Below are 21,657 nucleotides of genomic sequence, written 5' to 3' on the forward strand. Positions count from 1 at the left end.
ATTTTTTGTATTTTTTTTCTTTTATTAGTAGAGACAGGATTTCACTATGTTGGTTAGGCTGTTCTTGAACTCCTGACCTCAAGTGATCTGCCCACCTCGGCCTCCCAAAGTGCTTGGATTACAGGCGTGAGCCACTGTGCCCAGCCTTTTTTAAATTATTATTTTTTTGAGATGGAGTCTCACTCTGTCTCCCAGGCTGGAATGCAGTGCCGCAGTCGCGGCTCACTGTAACCTCCATCTCCTTGGTTCAAGCAATACTCCTACCTCAGCCTCCCGAGTAGCTGGGATTACAGACGCCACCAGCACACCAAGCTAATTTTTGCATTTTTAGTAGAGACAGCATTTTGCTATGTTGCCCAGGCTGATCTCGAACTGCTGACCTCAGGTGATCTGCCCGCCTCAGCCTCCCAAAGTGCTGGGATTACAGGCCTGAGTCACCACGCCCAGCCACCTTTTTATTTTTTTGAGACAGGGTCTCAATATGTGGCCCTGTGGCCCAGGACGGAGTTGCACAGGCATGTCCACGACTCACTACAGCTTCGAACTCCAGGACTCAAGCAATCCTTCCACCTCAGCCTCCCAATTAGCTGGTGCTACTACAGGTGTGTATCACCACACACAGGCAAATTTTTTTTTTTTTTTTTTTTTTTGAGAGGGAGTCTCACTCTTGTCTCCCAGGTTGGAGTGCAATGGCATAATCTCGGCTCACTGCAACCACCTCCCAGGTTCAAGCGATTGTCCTGCCTCAGTCTCACAAGTAGCTGGGATTACAGGCTCCCACCACCATGCCCAGATTATTTTTGTATTTTTAATAGAGACAGGGTTTCACCATGTCGGCCAGGCTGGTATCAAACTCCTGACCTAAGGTATCTGCCTGCCTCAGCCTCCAAAAGTGCTAGGACTATAGGTGTGAGCCACCATGCCCAGCCTAATTTTTTTATTTTTAGTAGAGACAGGGTCCCACTGTGTCGCCCAGGATGGTCTTTTTTTTTTTTCTTTTTTTTTGAGATAGGGTCTCACTCTGTGGCCCAGGCTGGAATGCAATGGCGCTATCTCAGCTCACTGCAACCTCCGCCTCCTGGGTTCAAGCAATTCTCCTGCCTCCTAAGAAGCTGAAATTACAGGCATGTGCCACCATGCCCAGCTGATTTTTGTATTTTTAGGAGAGAGAGCATTTCGCCATGTTAGCCAGGCTGGTCTCTACCTCCTGACCAGGTAATCCACCCGTCTCAGCCTCCCAGAGTGCTGGGACTACAGGCATGACCAACCACACCTAGGCCAGGCAGGTCTTAAATTCCCAGCCTCAAGTGATCCTCCCACCTTGGCCTCCCAAACTGTTGGGATTACAGGTGTGAGCCACACTGCCTGGCCCAGGCTGGTCTTAAATTTCTGGCTTCAAGCAATCCTCCCACCTTGGCTTCCCAAAGTGCTTGGATCACAGGTGTGTGCCACTGCACCCGGCCAGACAGTTTCTTAATAAAGTTCAACATACCCAGAAATCTGACCCCTAGGTTTTTGTTTTTTTTTTTTAATCAGGCAGTCACCCAAAGGAGAATAGTTTCAGAGAGACTCGTTGACTCCTAGGCATTTACCCAAATGAAATGAATGCCTATGTTGACATGATAAACTGTACGTGTTATTTATGACAGCTTTTATTCCTAAATTCTAAAAACTGGAAACAACCCAAATATCCTTCAACAGGTGAATGAATAAACAAACTAGGGCACATTCACACAATGGGACAGCACTCGGCAATAAAAAGAACAAATTAATGGCAAATAAAGTAGATGAATCCGAAATGCATTAAGTGAAAAAAGCCAGACTGAAAAGCAACCGAGACTAGGATTCCACTGATACTCATTCTAGAAAAGGCAAAATCATTAGAGATGGAGAACAAAGGTCAAAGGAGGCTCGAAGGGTTGACGAGGGAACATTATGGGAGCTGATGGGAACTGTTCTGTTTCTTGACTGTGGTGGTGGCTACACAACTCAATGGAGTCGTCAAAATTCACATGTACAGATTAAAAAACAGCGCATTTTACTGGATGCAAATTAAGTAAGTTTAAACAAACATAAGCAAACACTGATAGTGATACATTACAGTCTACTGATTCTAATAAATGTAGATGGAATGATGGAGTTAGAAAACCCATCATGGACTCTTTATAGTAACAACTGATTGAGGCAAGACTCATCAATAGATGCTAGAACTAGTGGGCGAAAGTTTAATGAGATCCAGGATATTTACATACTCTCAAAGAATTTTCCCCTAAATTACCCATCATTTACAAAAGGAAAAATAAATAAATTTCCACTGACAGGCCTACTAGAAATCACTTTCACGAAGTGGTCAAAGTTAACATTACTAGTTACGGGACAAAGTGACATCACGGCCTTCTGATAAAACACATTGAAATAGACATATCGTTAATTCTACAGCATTCTTCTCAAAAACACATGATCCAAACATGACACAAGAAAACATCAGACAATCCTACATCAAAGGACACTGTACGAAATAACTCGTCTATACTCTTCAAGGCCCAGGCCAAGCCCAAAGCCAAAGCCAAGGTCATGAAAGACTGAGAAACCAGCCCAGATTAAAGAGGCCAGAGAGACAAGACAACTTGATACTGGACTGGGGGAAAGAAACACTAAGAAAGACAGCCTCAAGACAAAAGATGAAATTTGAATATAAACTATGGATTAGAATATATTATTGTATTACTGTAAAACTTCCTGATTTTTATCACTCTACTGTGCTTAGGTAAGGGAATAACCTTATCTAATCCATGCTAAAGTATTTACAGATAAAGGAGTATGATATGATGTTTTATATATGTATGTATGTGTGTGTGTATATATGAGAATAAAAATAATGCAAATGAGGCAAAAACAACTGGTAAATTTGGTAAAGGGCAAAAGGGGTTTTTTAAAATAATTATTTCAACCATCATGTACATTTGAAATTACATCAAAATTTAAAATAACAACAAAAATCCCAAGGATGAAACTGCTTTCACAACCCAGCACAATCTATTCCAAAGCTAGTAAAATTCTGACCTTTTTTTTTCGAGAGAGTCTCCTTCTATTGTCCAGGCTGGAATGCAGTGGCGCAACTGGCTCACTGCAACCTCCACCTCTCAGGTTCAAGTGATTCTCCTGCCTCAGACTCCCAAGTAACTGGGATTACAGGCGTGCACCACCAAGCCTGGCTAATTTTTATATTTTTAGTAGGAACAGGGTTTCACCATGTTGGCCAGGCTGGTCTGGAATTCCTGACCTCAGGTAATCTACCCACCTCAGTCTCCCAAAGTTCTGGGATTACAGGCGTGAGTGACCCATATTTTTAAATTCTTGACATTATTAATTTAACACTGAGTAATTTGCAAAAAATTAAAAATAATCAGTTTGCATTCACTTAACATCCATTTAGGAGCCTATGGTCCTGATGATTTCAGAAGTGTATTTCACTTCAGCATTTCCTCTAACTATGGAAAATACCAATTTATCATCTGCTTGAATCTTTTTTTTCTTTTTCTGTTTTGCACTGTTCTCAAAACACAAAGAAAGGACACAAGAAAGAACCAACATTTACAACACAGCACACAAGGAATCCTGAGCATACATTCAACAGGACTAAGTATTAGATGACATGCATGCTAAAGCTACTACTGCATTACAGGGATACGAAAGGAAATAATGCACTAAGATCTGTATCATCATTAACTCATGCAATTTAATTTTATAATTTTATATGCAGGAAGATTTTTTACTGTTTAAAAATAAGAAATGGGCTCTGGAAAAAAATGCTGAAGAGAAGTAGTATATTGAAGGTTAAAATATCTGGATGAAGGAAAAGTTTGGGATGATACTACATTTTAGAACCATCGAAAAGTACCTGAAATGGTTGCTGCTGGGATGAAAAAGCAGCAGAAACCTTTGGCGGAAGCTGGGTTGCTATAGCAACGGGAGTCCCAGTCTGCCCATCCTTTCCTGTCACAACCTTTACCTGAGAGGAAATATTTTGAGAAAAAAAGGCAACATAATTTTTAAAACTGCTCAAAATTATGTTAAAATTTTACTGCTGATAGCTCACTGACATTTGGGGTTTAAAAATGGAAAGTTTTTGTATCAAATCCTGTAAAAGGATACTGAATTGACAGATTTATAGCATAACAACCCAACTCAAACTACAAACCTTGCAAAAACTCCAATTTCAGTCAAAGTGCAATATCCTTAGATTCTGCAACTTCAAATTTTGAAAATGCATATGGCAGACAGACTTCAATTAACAAAGCCCTAACAACTACACAGGAAATTTGCAGAACAGCCACTCTGTTATCTATAAGGTCAGAACAGCAAAAGTCTTTTTCAGCAGGAAGTTAGAAAAACGAATTTATTTTTCTTTCTAAGCACAGATAAGGGGGATTGAGCTTACAGACAACATTGGTATACAAACATAAGAGACATGAATTTTACTATTTCAGGACAATAGAGATGAAATCCTCAAAATAATCATATAAACCTGTTGAAAAACAAAAATGGTCCATCCTGGAAAAGGTGTTAAAGAAAACACAAAAGGGCAAAGCCACACAAATACATCCACAGGTATCAGCAAGGACTGCCTGAGCAACGAGACTAGCTTTTGTTCACCAAAAGCAGATTTCTTTGCAGAAGGGCTGACAGATTTAAATTATTTTGTTATATCATAAAACAAAGTAAGCTCCACCAACACAGTAAACACTACACAACACGAAGGCACAAAATACAGTGCGTCACAGTCCAATTCACTCTCACCCTGGTTTTCTGGAAGTCTGACTCACCACGGTACTAAGAAATCTCTGTTGGGGGGTTTATTATGTGCCATTCCAGGCACCCAAAAAGTATACTCTCTAAAACAGAGTCACTCCTAAATATCACTCAACAGTTATTTGTAAAAATAAGTTTAAAGTATGACCTCAAATCTTAAGACAACATCTAAAAATTGAGTAACTTCTCATACATAGTTTTCTGCCATAACTGCATGAAGATCCCATATAAATACATCTAGTGACGTATGGCTGGTTATTATAACAAGCTGGTGACTTCCATCTGTTTGAAAACTATGCTGATGGTGTTTTCACAGAGAGAGCTACAGAAGTAAAATGTGAAACTTGGAAGACCAAACAAAGGGTGCTGTGCTTTCACACATTGGGCTGGTGACAGCTGTCAGCGTCAGCCAATGAACCACAAACCCAGATACAAGGCGAAAAAAAACGGACACACTTGCTGAGTTCTCTGAACCTGAGATGAATCCTTGGTGCTCGATGAAAACCTTGGATCTTGAACACACACTCATCACAGCGCAGCTCCGGCCCTTCCTCCTGACACACTTCCACGGTCAACAGCTCTTCCCATGAAGAGGCCAAACCCATTCTTCACTTTTACTTATGGATCAAATCCTTGTGAAACCAAAACCTTATAAATACCACAGGCTCAGTAAATTATTATTTAATTTACTGTTGCATTGACTCTGACAATCTAGAAGATTTGAACTAGGCAAATTAACTCCTGTTTCTTACCTCATCATTGATAACCTCAGATTTTTCTTTCTCCTCTTCCTCCTCCTCCTCCTCCTCTTCAATGTCCAAATCATTCTGCCTAAGATACGCTTGTAATGGGGCATAATGTTTCTTCTTGAAAGCTAAGAAATCCATCATATTCCCTTGAAAATGTTGCAAGAAAAACAGTTCAATCAAATACTCCTTGAAGACCTCCTTGAGAGCCTGCATCTCCTGGTAATGATAGTCCAGGCACTGCTTCCTCATCTGTGCCATCTCCGGAGAAGCTGGGGGAATCTCCTCTAACTTCTTGGGAGCCTTCTTCACTCCCGTGTTCCCCGCAGACGTGAGTGGGAGGCTGGAAAGGCCTGGGGGCACGGCAGTCCTGGAAGGGCTGCTGGGCGGGGGTGGGGAGGTCATCCCAAACCCGGCTGCGCCCCCAGCCCCAGGCAGCAGCACGCTGGGCGTCCTCTCGAAGCCCAGGGATCGGGGCAGCGGCGGCCCCTGCAGCACCTGCTGCTGCTGGACCAGCTGGCCCTGGATGATGCTGCTGATCTGAGGCGGCAGGTTGGCCGTGGTGATGTGGCTTGGGCTGGCCAGGGGCTGGAGGCCGGCCCCGCCAGCAGCCGCAGGGCTCTGGGGTCCCAGGTGGTGGATGGTGCCCCCTGACTGTGTGTGGGGCTGGGAGAGTCTCCGCTCTCGGACCGTGAGGGGTGTGCCCGCGTGCTGGAGCTGCACCTGGGCCCCCTGGGCGATCTGGGTGAGTCCTGACCCATCCTGAAACACAAAGTGTCCGCCACTGGATGGGCTCAAGCTGATCTGCCTCACCAGTACACTGGCATCCACGAAGCCCCCGGTGGGGCTGCTGCTGCAGAGACCCAGCCCGGGGCCAGGGGCACCTGCACGCACATTCTGCAGGGCCTGCCCCGGCCCAGGGCTGGGCTGCGTGGGGCTCTGGGTCTGGACCTGCTGGGACAGGGGGGACGTGACCTGAATGTACGACGGAGACCCGTGCTCAAACCGCCGAGGCTGAGTGCTGAACTGGAAGCCTGGAGAGGTGGGGCTGGGGAGCGGCAATGGGGCCAGTGTGATCTGCTGGTTTCCCCCGACGACAGGGCCCACACTCTGCAGGGTGATGTTCACATTCTGCCCGGTGGCAGGGCTCCTACTCATCAGCTGCTGTATTTGATAACTGGGAGACTGGGGTGCCGACGGGCTGGCTGAGGGAGCGAAGGGAGCCACGGGGGACGGGGGCGGGTTGGGGTGGGCCGGCTGCTCCTCACCCTCGCTGCTGGGACAGGCCCTGGGCCTCTGTAGCTGATGCTGGACGTTCTGAGGGCCAGTGCCATGGTGCATGATCACCTCCCTTCTGTATCCAACGTGTCGTTCTCCTAAAAATTACAATTACAATCAAGTTACTCGAGGGCAAACGTAATTGTTTACCACTTAGCACTGAAAAGGTACTTTGAAGGTATGTTTTCACCACGTCTGATTCAAATGACAGAGCTGACTAACATTCAGTACAGCACAGCTACAGAAACGTGGCCTCAGTCACTGCTGTACCTGGGGTGGGCCCCACAGGAGTAGGTGGGTCATCTAAACCACCTACTGCGGGATGTAGTGCACGTCGCTGACCTCAACAGCTAACCTGTGCAGGCGCTTGGTAAGACCAGGCCAACCCTCAAAGCCTCGCGGCCGCCCTGTGGGGTAGGCACCACTCATACCCCATTTGAAGGCCTAGGAGACAGAGCTACAGGAGTATCTGTGAGCTGTTCAAGGCCACAAAGCCAGCAGGCACAAGGGCAAGGTCTGAAGCCAACGCTCACGCTGTGACCCATAAGCCCTTTTCCAGCCTCTGCCCACCTCTTCCTATGCAGGGACAGCTCCCTGCTCACTGCTGCCCAGTGCCCAGGAGGCATTCTGTGACTCCTGCTGAACGAAGATGTGCAGCACCACCTCGCCAAAAGCAAATATCCAGCCCTCCCCAGCCAGCAGTTCTTATCAACCTCCAGACTACCTCAACTGCAAACTCTCCTCTTATAAATCCAGTCGAAAGACACTGAGCCACAGTTGTGTGTCAGGCCCTGTGCTACTGCTGGAGAGTAGAGAGTAGAGACAGACATAGGTAACACAGTCCTTGCCCTGGGGAGGCTGCCACCCTATGCCAGGAGCTAGGAGAAAACATGACATCAAGTCCTGGAGTGGAAAGTAGGGAATGGCCTCAGATCTCAATGTTCTCCGTAAGAGCACACAAAGAGAAGAAACCGTGAGAAGGTCTCAAGGGAGAGAGAAGGGAGATGGCCAGGACCTGGCTCTCACTCTGGGGTGAGTTGCCTTTCTGGCTCTGCAAACTCTCTGTGAGGCTGTAGTATAATCTCAAAGGAGCTGTAACCCAAACGCTGCTGGGCACAAGTGGACGAGAAACAGCAGTGGAAGAGCAGAAGGGACCACCGAGAAGTCAGCTTTCAGGACAGGACGAAGCAGAGGATGGAGCAGACAAGGGTAATCCTGGGATGAGACAGAGTCAGCCTGGGCTAGACTCCAGTGTCTACAGGGGAAAGGAGGGCTAAAGGTAAGCAGTGAGCCCCACCACTGCAGGACCTCACCCCATCTGTTCCCCACTGTGGTCACCCTTTCTCCCCTAAGAAAAGCAAGGGTGCAAATGCAGGGGTGAGTGGGGCCTGCCACCCAACTCAGTGCCAGTGTTCCAAGAGGAGATGCGGGACACTGTCCCACAGCAAGGGGGCAGCTGCTGCTTGGATCTATTTAATAGCTAATTTCTGTCATAAAGTAGCAAAAATCTCATTCAAGTTTTCAAGGGAAGTAGATGGAGAAAAACTGACTCTTGGTGGCACAGTTTAGCACTGAGTCAGTGGGTCAGAAGCCACACCACCCCCAATATTCTGGTTCACACTCAGGCCCACCACATAAGCCACCGTGGCCTGGGTACCACCATTTAAGACTTCTCAAGTCCTGCTAGACACACCCAGCTGCCTTTGTCTTCTCGGGGTGCTGGCTGGACAGCTATCAGAGACCTTCTTCCTGCTTCCTCCAAGACAATCAAGACCCCCGTTCATCAAAAGGGCATCGCTGCTTATCTCTATGAGAAAATGTACAATGGATTTTTAAAAATCATGAACCTAAAGAAGATGAAAAGTGACCAGGTATGGCCGGGCACGGTGACTCATGCCTGTAATCCAGCACTCTGGGAGGCCGAGGCGGGCAGATCACTGCAGGGTCCAGCCCTCCAGGGTCCTGTGAGCCCCTCTCTACAGGTATGGAGATGAGAAACGGTGGAAATAAAAGACACAGACACCAAGAAAGAGAAAACGGAGTTGGGCCCAAGGGTCCACCGCCAACCAAAGCGCAGGGTCCGGCAGTGGCCCGAGTGCCTGGACGCTCTGACTTTTATTGAGTACAAAGCAGAGGGCAGGGTAGGTAGGGTGAGGTAATGGTGGTCAGTGACAGGGTCAGGTAAATCGCGTGTCTTGGAGACAGGGGCCCAGGTCTTCCAAGTAGCCGAATCGAGGAGAAAAGCTCACGCGCCAGCACTTTTCTCATGCTTGTCAAGAAAGAACAAAGGCATTAAGATTTGTTACTATTACTGATTATATCCTCTAAGAAAGAGAGATACCAGCTGCAGAATCAGAACATGAAAGTAGACACGGAACGTGACCACCGAAGCACAGCATCACACAGAGATAATTAAGCCCTCGGATGTCTGCAGCCCTACCTGACAGACGTCAGGCCCACCCCAAGAGCTTGTAGGAGCGGAGTTTTCTCCTAACTCCCCTGAGGAAGGAGACGTCTTGGATGTTCTGGACGTCTCCTTCCCTAGCTGGCTGAACGGCGGGCACTTTCCCGCACAGCCAAGGCGCCCTCCAACAGCCCTTATGTGGGCGTGACAGAGGGCTTAGAGCATCTTGCCTTAGGATCACAATGCCACCTCAGTTCTATGCTTCATAACCTGATAATCAGTAAAATTAAAAGGTTATACTGAGCACATATATTTCTGTGATTACATGTGAATAACTACATGATTATTTATGATTATATATAGGAATAACTATGTAACTCTATCTCTAATTCTTTTCTTGTTCTGTATTCATATGGGAACAGGCTGAGGCTTCAGACCCTGCCCTGGCACTTGTGGGGTCTCCCATGGGGTCTCCCCACAACAGATCACAAAGTCAAGAGATCGAGACCATCCTGGCCAACATGGCAAAACCCCGTCTCTAATAAAAATACAAAAATTAGCTGAGCGTGATGTACGCCTGTAGTCTCAGCTACTCAGGAGGCTGACGCAGGAGACTCACTTGAACCCGGGAGTCAGAGGTTGCAGTGAGCCGAGATTGCGCCACAGCACTCCAGCCTGGCGACAGAGCTAGACTACGTCTCAAAAAGAAAAAAAAAAAAAGGCCAGGCATGCTTCACACCTGTAATGCCAGCACCTGGGGAGGCTGAGGTAGGAGGATCACTTGAGGTAAGGAGTTCAAGACCAGCCTAGGCAACACAGTGAGACCCCATCAAGAAAAATACAAAAATTAGCCAGCCATGGTCGCAGTGTGGTAGCCTGTAGTCTCAGCTACTCAGGAGGCTGAAGGAGGAGATAGCTTGAGCCCAGGAAATTGATGCTGCAATGAAGAACTTCTCAAAAAAAGAAGTTCTAAAACTTAGAAGGCTCTGGCCGGGCGTGGTGGCTCACATCTGTAATCCCAGCACTTTGGGAGGCTGAGGCGGGTGGATCACCTGAGGTCAGGAGTTCAAGACCAGCCTGACCAACATGGTGAAACCCTGTCTCTATAAAATAATAAAAAAAAATAAAAAATAATAAAACTTACAAGGCTCTTACGAGTTTCAGGTACCTGGCTAAAATACATGTATATATGAAATAAAAAACTACAGAATTTATAAATGCACAAGTATATTCCTAACAAACATTTAAGAAGTGCATAAGGGAGGAGCACGACCACAGAGAAACCCATGAGCACGCCCCTCCCACCATCCAGCAGAGAGCCCATCAGAGTGGGTGCAGGGGACAGGAGCTCGAGGTGGGGGCAGTTAACAATGCTTATTACTTTCTTTTTTTTTTGAGATGGCGGAGTCTCGCTCTGTCACCCAGGCTGGAGTGCAGTGGCACAATCTCAGCTCACTGTAACCTCCAACTCCCAGGTTCGAGTGATTCTCCTGCGTCAGCCTCCTGAGTAGCTGGGACTACAGGCGTACATCACCATGCTCAGCTAATTTTTGTATTTTTAGTAGAGACGGGGTTTCACCATGTTGGCCAGGATGGTCTCGCTCTCCTGACCTCGTGATCCACCTGCCTCAGCCTCCCAAAGTGCTGGGATTACAGGCGTGAGCCACCACACCTGGCCAACAGTGCCTATTACTTTCAAAACAAGCTTCTGTTTCTGATCTTATTCAACAAGCATTATGACAGGAGATTAGTGTGAAACTGGCACAAAAGCTGAATTAACATAGGTAGAGTATATTCAGGATTACTTCCTCACAAAACATCCCCAGAATGTCAAAGGAGATCAATAAAAGAAAATGAGGGCTGGAAAGAAATTCTCTCACATACAGTAATTCACAAATCCAGGAGAAAGGTAAGAATTGGGAATTTTAAAGTTATGTTACAAAAACAAATTAATGAATTGAGAAAATTTAGCTTAAACTCTCATCACAAATCATACATCAAAATAAATTAAGTGCTGGGCGTGGTGGCTCACACCAGTAATCCTCGCACTTTGGAAGCCCAAGGCAGGCGGATCACTAGAGGTCAGAAGTTCAACACCAGCCTGACTAACCTGGTGAAACCCATCTCTACTAAAAATACAAAAAAAATTAGCTAGGCGCAGTGGCGGGTGCCTGTAGTCCCAGCTACTTCAGAGGCTGAGGAAGGAGAATCGTTTGAACCAGGGAGGCAGAGGAGGCAGGGAGCCGAGATAGCGCCACTGCACTCCCGGTCGACAGAGCAAGACTCTGTTTAAAAAAAAAAAGTTAAATAAGATGGGAGTGAGGATATGCAAAGACCTACCCTTACACTCTGAACATAAATGATTTTAAAATTTTATTTTTAAAACAATGCACCAAAATAAGATAAAAAACATCCCTTGACTAGATATAAAGCAGAAACCCATGAAGGAAAGCCTGAGATTACAGGCCCAACAGATGCTGGGTCCAGAAGAAAACACTGAAAACCAGGATTTCAACTCCTAAAGGCAATGGGTACACAAACACCTCTACAGACGACTGAGAAGCAAGGCTCCCCAAGGGAAACCAGGGACTGGATCACTGCTCTTCCACTTCCTCTTTTAGTAAAAAGAGGCTAAAAAGGCCAGGCGACATGGCTGACGCCTGAAATCCCAGCACTTCGGGAGGCCAAGGCAGGTGGATCACCTGATTCAGGAGTTAGAGACCAGCCTGGCCAATATGGCGAAACTCCGTCTCTACTAAAAAATACAAAAAAAAATTAGCCAGTCGCGGTGGTGGGCATCTGTAATCCCAGCTACTTGGGAGACTGAGGCAGGAGAATCGCTTGAACCCAGGAGGTGGAGGTTGCAGTGAGCCGAGATCACGCCATTGCACTCCAGCCTGGGCAACAAGAGCAAAACTCCGTCTCAAAAAAACAAAAGGCTCAAAAGCTCTATCAGCCTACCGCAGGCTGCAGCCAGCCACTAGCTGCAAAGCAGGTCCACCCAAGCACACACTGTCATCAGCACTGAGACTTACTGTGGAGCCTCAATGGAAATAAGATGCTGTATTTCCCACTGAGGACCCCAGAGGCTGAGCTGGGACAGAGAAGGCAAAGTTCAATTCCCATACAAAAGAAGCCCTAAAACAAAGCCGAGGGACAAGGGGACAGAGAGAGAAAACAGAAGAATTTCAATGAAAGGAAACAGAATGATGGACAACACGTGTGGACAGTCCTGACGAAGAGACACCATGGCAGCCAGCATAGGATGCCAAACCTTGCAAAAACGGAAGGCAAGACCTGGTAACTACATCCTTCCCAAACAGCCCCACCTGCAGCTTGACTCGATCTACTCCCTTACCTTTCATCTCTGCCTCCCAAAGTCCGAGATCTACCTACGGGATGACCTACCCGCTGCGGGCTGTTTCCCTCCTCTAACTCATGAGCATTCCAAGCCAGGACTAAAGCACCACTTCTTTTTTTTTTTTTTTTTGAGACAGAGTCTCACTCTGTCGCCAGGCTGGAGTGCAGTGGCACAATCTCGGCTCACTGCAAACTCCGCCTCCGGGGTTCAAGCAATTCTTCTGCCTCAGTCTCCCGAGTAGCTGGGACTACAGGCATGCACCACCACGCCCAGCTAATTTTTGTATTTTTTTAGTAGAGACGGGGTTTCACCATGTTGGCCAGGATGGTCTCGATCTCTTGACCTCGTGATCCGCCCGCCTCGGCCTCCCAAAGTGCTGGGATTACAGGCTTGAGCCACCGAGCCCGGCTGAAGTGCCATTTCTAATTATTAATCCCATCTGTATGCCTAGGTCCCTACCAAATCCACCTGTTTTTAAAAAAGAACTTTTGTGGCCGGGCGCAGTGGCTCAAGCCTGTAATCCCAGCACTTTGGGAGGCCGAGGCGGGTGGATCACGAGGTCAAGAGATCGAGACCATCCTGGTCAACATGGTGAAACCCCGTCTCTACTAAAAATACAAAAAAAAAAATTAGCTGGGCACGGTGGCGCGTGCCTGTAATCCCAGCTACTCAGGAGGCTGAGGCAGGAGAATTGCCTGAACCCAGGAGGCGGAGGTTGCAGTGAGCCGAGATCGCGCCATTGCACTCCAGCCTGGGTAACAAGAGCGAAACTCCATCTCAAAAAACAAAGAACTTTTACATTAATCTACTTATCCAACAAATAGTTACGGCGCATTTACTATGCCAGACACTGTCCGACACACTGGGGATCTAAGAGTGAACAAGACAAAGCGGCCCACGCCAGGTACCAAGTGCAATGGAAGAGACTGCAGAGAGGGGAGAGCTACCGCGGGGAGCCGGCCAGCTGCTGTTACACAGGGCAACGAGGGAAGGCCTCTCTGAAGAGAGAACTTGAAAGGAGAACACACTGGGTGAGAGTGAGACCCATGCCCAAGTAGGGCCCAATGTGCTAGGCAGAAGCAACATGTGCCCAAGCCATGAGCCAGGTGCGGATGGTGGCTCAAGGAGAGTGGCTGGAGCCATAAGGTGAGGAGTGGGGTGCTGGGTCACAATGCCATAGAGACAGCAGAGGCCTGGTCACAAATGGCCTCCAGAAACTGCCTTCGGAACTCTGACCTTCGGTCTGAAGATGAGAAACCACGAAGGGTGCAGAGAAGTACATGATGCGATGTCTGTGTAAACACATCACCCAGCTGCTGTGCTGAGAGTCAACTGAGAAGTCAGGTTTGAGAGCACTCTAGAAAGCACCGACAGGTCAGATTTAGGACACGGAAGAAACGCACAGTTCACTGTAAAGTGCTGTAACCAGAGCAACAGGAAGAGCAAAGCTGCCCCTGACTGAGGTCACGTACAAGTGGCAGTGTGGATGGAAAGACCGAGCCAGATGTAACGCAGGCCATGCCAACATGCTATATTCAGTCATGATACATGGGTATATCACCTGGGACTTACAGACCAGAGAAAGGATCTGAGGATGGCCCTGAGTCAGTGTAGCATTTACTGGGAACAGAGATAAGAAGGGACCCACTAGGAGACTGGGGTAGCAGCCAGTAAGCTAAGTGGAGAACCGTTCAAGAGGGGTGTCTCCATGCCTGAGGGAGATCATGGTTTGTTTTTTTTTTTTTTTTTTTTGAGACGGAGTTTCGCTCTTGTTACCCAGGCTGGAGTGCAATGGCGCGATCTCGGCTCACCGCAACCTCCGCCTCCTGGGTTCAGGCAATTCTCCTGCCTCAGCCTCCTGGGTAGCTGGGACTACAGGCACGCACCACCATGCTCAGCTAATTTTTTGTATTTTTAGTAGACACGGGGTTTCACCATGTTGACCAGGATGGTCTCGAGGAGATCATGTTTTAAGGAGGCCACGAGCTGCTGTTAAGAGGCTGCTGAAGGGGCACCTGGCAACGTGGAGGCACCAGAATCCCAAAGGGGTTGTTTCAGTGGAGGGGTAGGAACCAAAAGCTTAAATGAAGTTGGTTTAAGAGACCAGGAGAGGAGGAAGTGGTGACACACAGTCCTGGATCTTGGTATAATGGAAAGCTAAGACCTCAAAAGGGTAGCTGGGGGGGCCGTGTGGGGTCAAGGGTCTGCCTGTGAATGAGAATTCTCTGGAGAGAAGGTAAGCTGAAGGCAAGACTGAAGAATATTAGGGCTATGGCCTTGAGTAGGCAAGGAAGAGCTGACCCGACAATACAAGAGATAACAGAGAGCAGCACCAACGAACGTCCATGGAGAGACTTCAATGGCGCATGATTGTGCCAACTCTAAGTTTCAAGGCACAAGAAATCGTATCACACGATCCCAATTACTTAAATTAGAACGAAAGGCATAAGGAAACCGTTAGTTGTACTTATCTCTGGATAGTAGAATGACTTATAATTTTTTTAAACATTTTTTTGTTTCTCCCAGCTGTTGAGTGTCCCACAGAAAAATTACAAAAATCATTTTATTGCACATATTCTGCAAAAAAAAAAAAAAAAAAGAACAGAGAACACAAGTAAACAAAAAAGAATGCAACTCATCCATAAACCCAGAGATGCCCTATTAACGTGGCCAGGTGCGGTGGCTCGCGCCTACAGTCCCAGCATTGGAAGGTCAAGAAGGGAGGACTGTTTGAGCTTAGGAGTTCGAGACCGGCCTAAGCAACACAGCAAGAGCCCATCTCAAAAAGTAAAAATTTGGCCGGGCGTGGAGGCTCACGCCTGTAATCCCAGAACTTTGGGAAGCTGATGCGAGAGGACTGCCTGAGCGCAGGAGTTCGAGACCAGCCTGGGCAACACAGTGAAACCCCCGTCTGTACTAAAATACAAAAAATTAGCCGGGCGCGGAGGCGTGCGCCCATAATCTCAGCTCCTCGGGAGGCTGAGGCAGGAGAATCGCTTGAACCCGGGAGGCAGAGGTTGCAGAGAGCCGAGATCGCGCCACTGCACTCCAGCCTGGGCGACAGGGCGAGACTCCGTCTCCAAAAAATAAACAAATAAAAAAAAAAAGTAGCCGGGCATGGAGGCCCACGCCTGTGGTCCCAGCTGCCAGGGAGGCGGAGGCTGTAGCGAGCCAGGATCGCGCCGCCGCACTCCGGCCTGACGCTCAGCGAGACACCGTCTCAAACAGCAAAACCACGCACCGGGACGCGCTACTTTCCTGCCACCGACGAGGCGGCGGCTGAGCGGGGTGTGTGACGGAAGACGCTCCAGCGGACGGGGCGGCAAGCCAAGGAGACCGGGAGGGCCAGGCGCGTCTCCGCCGACAAGGAGCGGATTCGGACCGTCCCGCAGCCCCCGCGGCGGCGCGTTCCGGGTCGCGCGCGGCGCGGGGTCCTCAGGCTCTGGGTGAATTCCCCCCGCCGCCCCATCCCCGCTCCTCAGCGCCGCGTCCGTGACCGCGGGGGAAGCGCGCGCGCTCACCAGGGGCAACTGCCACCCCCGCAGCCCCGAGAACCAGGAGGCGCGGGCCGGAACGCCCGGGTTCCCGCAAGGCCGCCGCGCCGAGCTGCCCTCGGCCACGCCCCCAGGCCGGGAGCCCGCGGGCCCAGGGAAACCGGCGCGGACGCGCAACCTCTCGGCGGCGGGCGCTACGACGCAAGAGCCCGAGCCCGTGGCCCTCAGACCGGCCGCCCGTCCGGGGTCGCACACGGCAGCCGCCACGGCCTGGTCCCCACGCGACGCCCGAGGCCGGCCGGCGAGCGGGCCCTGTACGCCGGCGGCCGCGGCTGTGCGACCCCGGGCCCTGAGCGCCGCCTCCCGGAGAGCTTCCCGCGCCCGCCCCGCGCCTCCGCCCTCACTCACCCTGGGCCTGCGGGCTGCGCTCCGGCCGCGTTAGGAGGGCTGGAGGTTGGAAGCGGCGCCGCAGCCGCTCGCAGCATCCGGGGCAGCGGCGGGAGGAAGCGGCGGCGCGACTGCTACGGCGAGCCGGAAGGGACGCGCGTCACCGCACCCGTAGCTGCGCTTCCGCGGCGCCGAACTGACCGCGCGAGGGCGCAGGAGAACCAAGGTGCCGCGACGCTCCTCTGGGCGGGAGGGGGCGGGGCCGAAGCCGAGACCGAGACTGACGGAAGGGGGCGGGGCCGAGACTGATGAAGGCGGGGCGGGGCCGAGATTGACGGGGCTGGGGCGGAGACTGACGGAGGCACAGCAGCCCGGCTTTTGCAGGTGCAGTTCGGGAAACGAGCCCACGTGGAACAGAAGTGGCCTGCCAGCTCACACTCTCTGCAGATTCACCAAATGAACCAGGCTCACATGGAAGACCCCAAACCCTGTGTGGCCCAGGCTGGCCTCGAACTCCTGGGCTCCAATGATCCTCCTGCCTTAGTCTCCCCAGTAGGGAGCACCATAGACTTGCACCACCACGCCCGGCTAATTTTTTGTATTTTCAGTACAGACGGAATTTCATCAAGTTAGCCAGGCTGGTCTCGAACTCTTGACCTCAGGCAATCCGCCTGCCTCAGTCTTCCAAAGTACTGGGATTACAGGCATGAGCCACCAAGCCCAGCCAAAAACGATAAAACTCTTTCTCAAAAACAGATGTGGCTCACACCTGTAATCCCAGCACTTTGGGAGGCTGAGGTGGGTGGATCTTCTGAAGTCAAAAGTTCCAGACCAGCCTGGCCAACATGGTGTAACCCCATCTTTACTAAAAATACAAAATATTAGCTGGGCCTGGTGGCGGGCATCCGTAATCCCAGTTACTTGGGAGGCTGAGGCAGGAGAATCACTTGAACCCAGGAGGCTGAGGTTGCAGTGAGCCGAGATCATGCCATAGCACTCCAGCCTGGCAACAGAGCTAAACTGTCTCCAAATAAAAAAATACATAGGCGTGAATCTTCAGGGCTCTGGGTTAAGAAATGGTTTCTTAGATATCACACTAAAAACACAAAACAAAAGAAACATAGGTACATTGGACATCATCAAAATTAAAAACTTTTGTGCTGCAAATGACACCATTTTTTAAAAATAATCCACAGAACAGTAAAAAATACTTGAAAGTCATGTGTCTGACATGGAACTTGTGTCCAAAATAAAGGATTTACAACAAAGCAATTAAAAGACAGGCCAGTCATGGTGGCTGCTGCCTGTGATTCTAGCACTTTGAGAGGCTGAGGCAGGTGTATCCCTTGAGCCCAAGAGTTCAAGACCAGCCTGGACAACATGGAGAGACCCCACCTCTACAAAAAGTTTTAAAATTAGCCAGTCATAGTGGCATACACCTGTAGTCCCAGCTGCTTAGGAGTCTGAGGAGGGAGGATCACTTGAGCCCAAGGAGGCTGAGGGTATGGGAGGCCATGACTATGCCTCTGCACTCCAGTCTGAGTAACAGAGTGAGACTCTGTCACAAAAAAAGAAAAAAAAATTAAAAATGGACAAAGGACTTGAATATGTATGCTTCAAAAGCTGTATAAATGACCAAGCACAGGAAAAGATGTTCAGTGTCGTTAGACATTAAGGACACACAAATGAAAACCACAACCAGATACCACTTCATCCACTCGGATGGCTAGAGTCAAAAAGTCGGTAGCAGGCCAAGTATGGTGGCTCACGCCTGTAATCCCAACGCTTTTGTAGGCTAAAGAGGGAGGATCACTGGAGCCCAGGAGTTCAAGACCAGCCCAGGCATCGTAGCAAGACCCCATCTCAACAAAAATTTAAAAATCAGCCAGGTATGCTGGTGCGCATCTGCACTCCCAGCTGCTTGAGAGGGCGAGGCAAGGGGATGGCTTGAGCCCAGCAGTTCCAGGCTGCAGTGAGCTGTGATCGCACCACTGCACTCGAGCCTGGGCAACAGAGCAAGACCCTGACTCAAGGGAAAAAATAGGTAACAGCAGTGCAGGTGGGACTGTGAAGAAGTCGGAACCCTCTTACACTGCCACTTTGGAAAGTGGGTGGCAGTTCCTCAAAAAGTTAAACACACATGGTGTTTCAGAAAAAACTATTGAAAAAAAAGTTAAACATAGAGTTACTACATGGCCCAGCTATCCCACTCGTAAGGTTATACCCAAGGGGAAAGCCCGTGTCCACAGAAAAGTACGTACACAAATGTTCTTAGGAGCATTATTCAGAATAGCCGAAAAGTGGAAATAACCCAAATATCCAGCGGCAGATGATGTCGTACATCCATGTGATGAAAGGCTACCCGGCACAAAAGAAGGGCCGGGAAGGAGGCAGCGCTGACCGAGGATGAAACCTGGATGAACCTTGAAAACGTCATCCTGAAAGAAAAGCCAGGCAGACACAGAAGGCCACAGACTGTTTCACTCCATTTTTTATAATAAAATCTACAGAATTCATGAATTCATAGAGGTGGAATGTAGATTAGGCCAGGCACATTGACTCACGCCTGTAATCCCAACATTTTTGGGATTTGCCAAGGCAGGCAGATCACTTGAGATCAGGAGTTCAAAACCAGCCTGGCCAACATGGTGAAACTCAATCTCTACTGAAAATACAAAAATTGGCCAAGTCTGGTGGCTCACGCCTGTAATCCCAGCACTTTGGAAGGCCAAGGCAGACGGATCACAAGGTCAGGAGTTTGAGACCAGCCTGGCCAATATGATGAAACCCCGCCTCTACTTAAAAAAAAAAAAAATTAGCTGGGCATGGTGACAGGTGCCTATAGTCCCAGGTACTTGGGAGGCTGAGGCAGGAGAATTGCTTGAACCCAGGAGACAGAGGTTGCAGAGAGCCAAGATCACACCACTGCACTCCAGCCTGGGAGACAGAGTGAGACTCTGTCTCAAAAAATATATATACAAAAATTAGCTGCACGTGGTGGTGCATGCCTGTAATCCCAGCCAAATGGGAGGCTGAGATACAAGAATTGCTTAAGCCCAAGAGGTGGAGGTTTCAGTGAGTCAAGACTGAGCCATTACACTGCACCCCGGGCAGCAGAGCAAGACTCCATCTCAAAAATAAATAAAAAAGAGAAAGTACCACTTAATTAGTGGGTGTGGGGCGGGGGGCTGTGGGGAGAGGACAGGCAGTGCCTGCAAATGAATGGGAGGGCTCCTTTCTGGGTTGATAAAAATGTTGTGAAATGAGGTAGTGTTGATGGCTACACAACTTTATAAATTTACTAAAAGTCACTGAATTGGCCAGGCATGGTGGCTCACACCTGTAATCCCAGCACTTTGGGAGTCTGAGGCAAGCAGATCACGAGGTCAGAAGTTCAAGACCAGCCTGGCCAACACAGTCAAACCCTGTCTCTACTAAAAATACAAAAAATAGCTGGGTGTGGTGGCAGGTGCTTGTAATCCCAGCTACTGGGGAGGCTGAGGCAGAAGAATCACTTGAGCCCGGGAGGTGGAGGTTGCACTCCAGCCTGGATGACAAGAACTAGACTGCAACTCAAAAAGAAGAAAGTTACTGAATTGTATACTTTAAAAGGGTGAATGTTATGGTATGCATGTGAATTATGTCTAAATTTATTCTTTAAAAAAGAAATGTGGGCTGCAAGGTGAAGCGATGAATGCTTAACTTTCAACACACTGGAAAGTTCTGGCTGGCCACAGTGTCTCATACCTGCAATCCCAGCACTTTGAGAGGCTGAGATGAGAGGATCACTTGAACCCAGGAGTTCAAGGCCAGCCTGATCAACATAGGGAGACCTCCACAAAACACAAATAAAGTAAACTGAAAATTTTAAAGAGAAAAAAATTGGCTATAAAAGGGAAGAGGCAGAGGGAGGTTGAAGGGGATAAAGTGAGTTGGGTAACGGAGAGGAGTGATTCCGTGTGTTCAAGTGCTATGAGGCGGCAGACATGCTGAAGGTGCAGGAGAAGAGATTCCAAGTGCGAGCTCTGAGCAGGCAGGACAGTGGCACTAGAAAGGGAGCCTCTTCCACTGCAAAGCAGGCAGCGCGAGCCTGGGTGGGGACAAGAGGGTGGGGAGCTGCATTTCCTGGAGTCCATTCTCTCACGGAGTGGGAGTGACCCATCTGCTGAGAGCGTGTGAGGAGCGTGGAGGCGACGGGGTATGCTGGTGAAAAGGCACTGATTTAGGGAAGTGCCATGGGACTGTCTGGCAGGAAACTCCGGGTGACCGTTGAACTGTACTCGGGAGGCTGAGGCACGAGAATCACTTGAGCCCAGGAGCTGGAGGTTGCAGTGAGCTGAGATCGCATCGCTGCACTCCAGACTGGGTGACAGAGCGAGACACCATTACAAAAAAATAAAAAGGCCATCAGTTGGGTGAAACCACGGCTAGGGGCGTTCGTGCCACGGCCCCGTCTCAAGGAGGCACAGAATCCTGAAAGAGGTGGACTATGGAATCCAGGCGGGGCAGTCAGGATGGAGCGGCTGAAGGAGAAGAGGAGTCGGTGATGTGAAGCGCTAACTCAGCCACGAGTGCAGGATTCAGGCCCACGTTCCAGGTGCTGCTGCCCAGCGGGGACACGGAGCATCACCGCACAGTGGACGTTTCCATCCGCGCTCGTCTGCGCTGAGAAAGCCATCATCATGCCCGTCCCCACCTGACTTCCTGCCTCACTCCCGGGCATGGAATACCGGGTGCAGTTAAGTGAAATGATGGGTTCAGCAAATTTTTCAGAGTGGCCGTTTCAATGAGAAGCTATTATTTTGGTGAAAATCAATGTATCCTTTTTTTCTTTCACTTTTTGCATCTTAAGAAATCTTTGGGCCCGGTACAGTAGCTCACAATCCCAGCACATCGGGAGGCTGAGGCAGGAAGATCACGAGAGGCCAGGAGCTTGAGACCAGCTGGGCAACATAGCAAGACCCTGTCTCCAAAAAAGAAAAAAAATTTTTTTTAATTAGCTTGGCAGAGTGGCACGCCTGTAGGCCCAGCTGCTTGGGACACTGGAGGACCGCTTGAGCCCAGAAGGCGGAGGCTGTACTCAGCTATGATTGCACCACTGAACTCCAGCCTGGGCGATAGAACAAGACCTTGTCTCAAAATAGAAAAAAAGAAAAAGAAACCTTTTGCCGACCA

The 21,657-nt window shown here is 49.2% G+C and overlaps 1 protein-coding gene across 1 annotated transcript in view; it reads right to left on the reverse strand.

Moving 5' to 3' along the window:
- LOC105705166 (E1A-binding protein p400) overlaps positions 1–16,572 on the reverse strand; it is a 135,205-nt gene extending 118,633 nt beyond the window's left edge. The window contains exons 1-2 of the mRNA XM_064379537.1: positions 16,504–16,572; positions 5,565–6,934 (exon numbers count right to left, since the gene is read on the reverse strand). Coding sequence (XP_064235607.1) covers positions 5,565–6,899 — 1,335 coding nt within the window. The 5' untranslated portion in view covers positions 6,900–6,934; positions 16,504–16,572. The remainder of the gene's footprint in view (positions 1–5,564; positions 6,935–16,503) is intronic.
- Between the last annotated feature and the right edge of the window lie 5,085 nt (positions 16,573–21,657).

The sequence above is a fragment of the Aotus nancymaae genome, unplaced genomic scaffold, assembly GCF_030222135.1.
Source record: "Aotus nancymaae isolate 86718 unplaced genomic scaffold, 86718_ANA_hifiasm-v0.15.2.pri h1tg000021l, whole genome shotgun sequence".
Classification (NCBI taxonomy): domain Eukaryota; kingdom Metazoa; phylum Chordata; class Mammalia; order Primates; family Aotidae; genus Aotus; species Aotus nancymaae.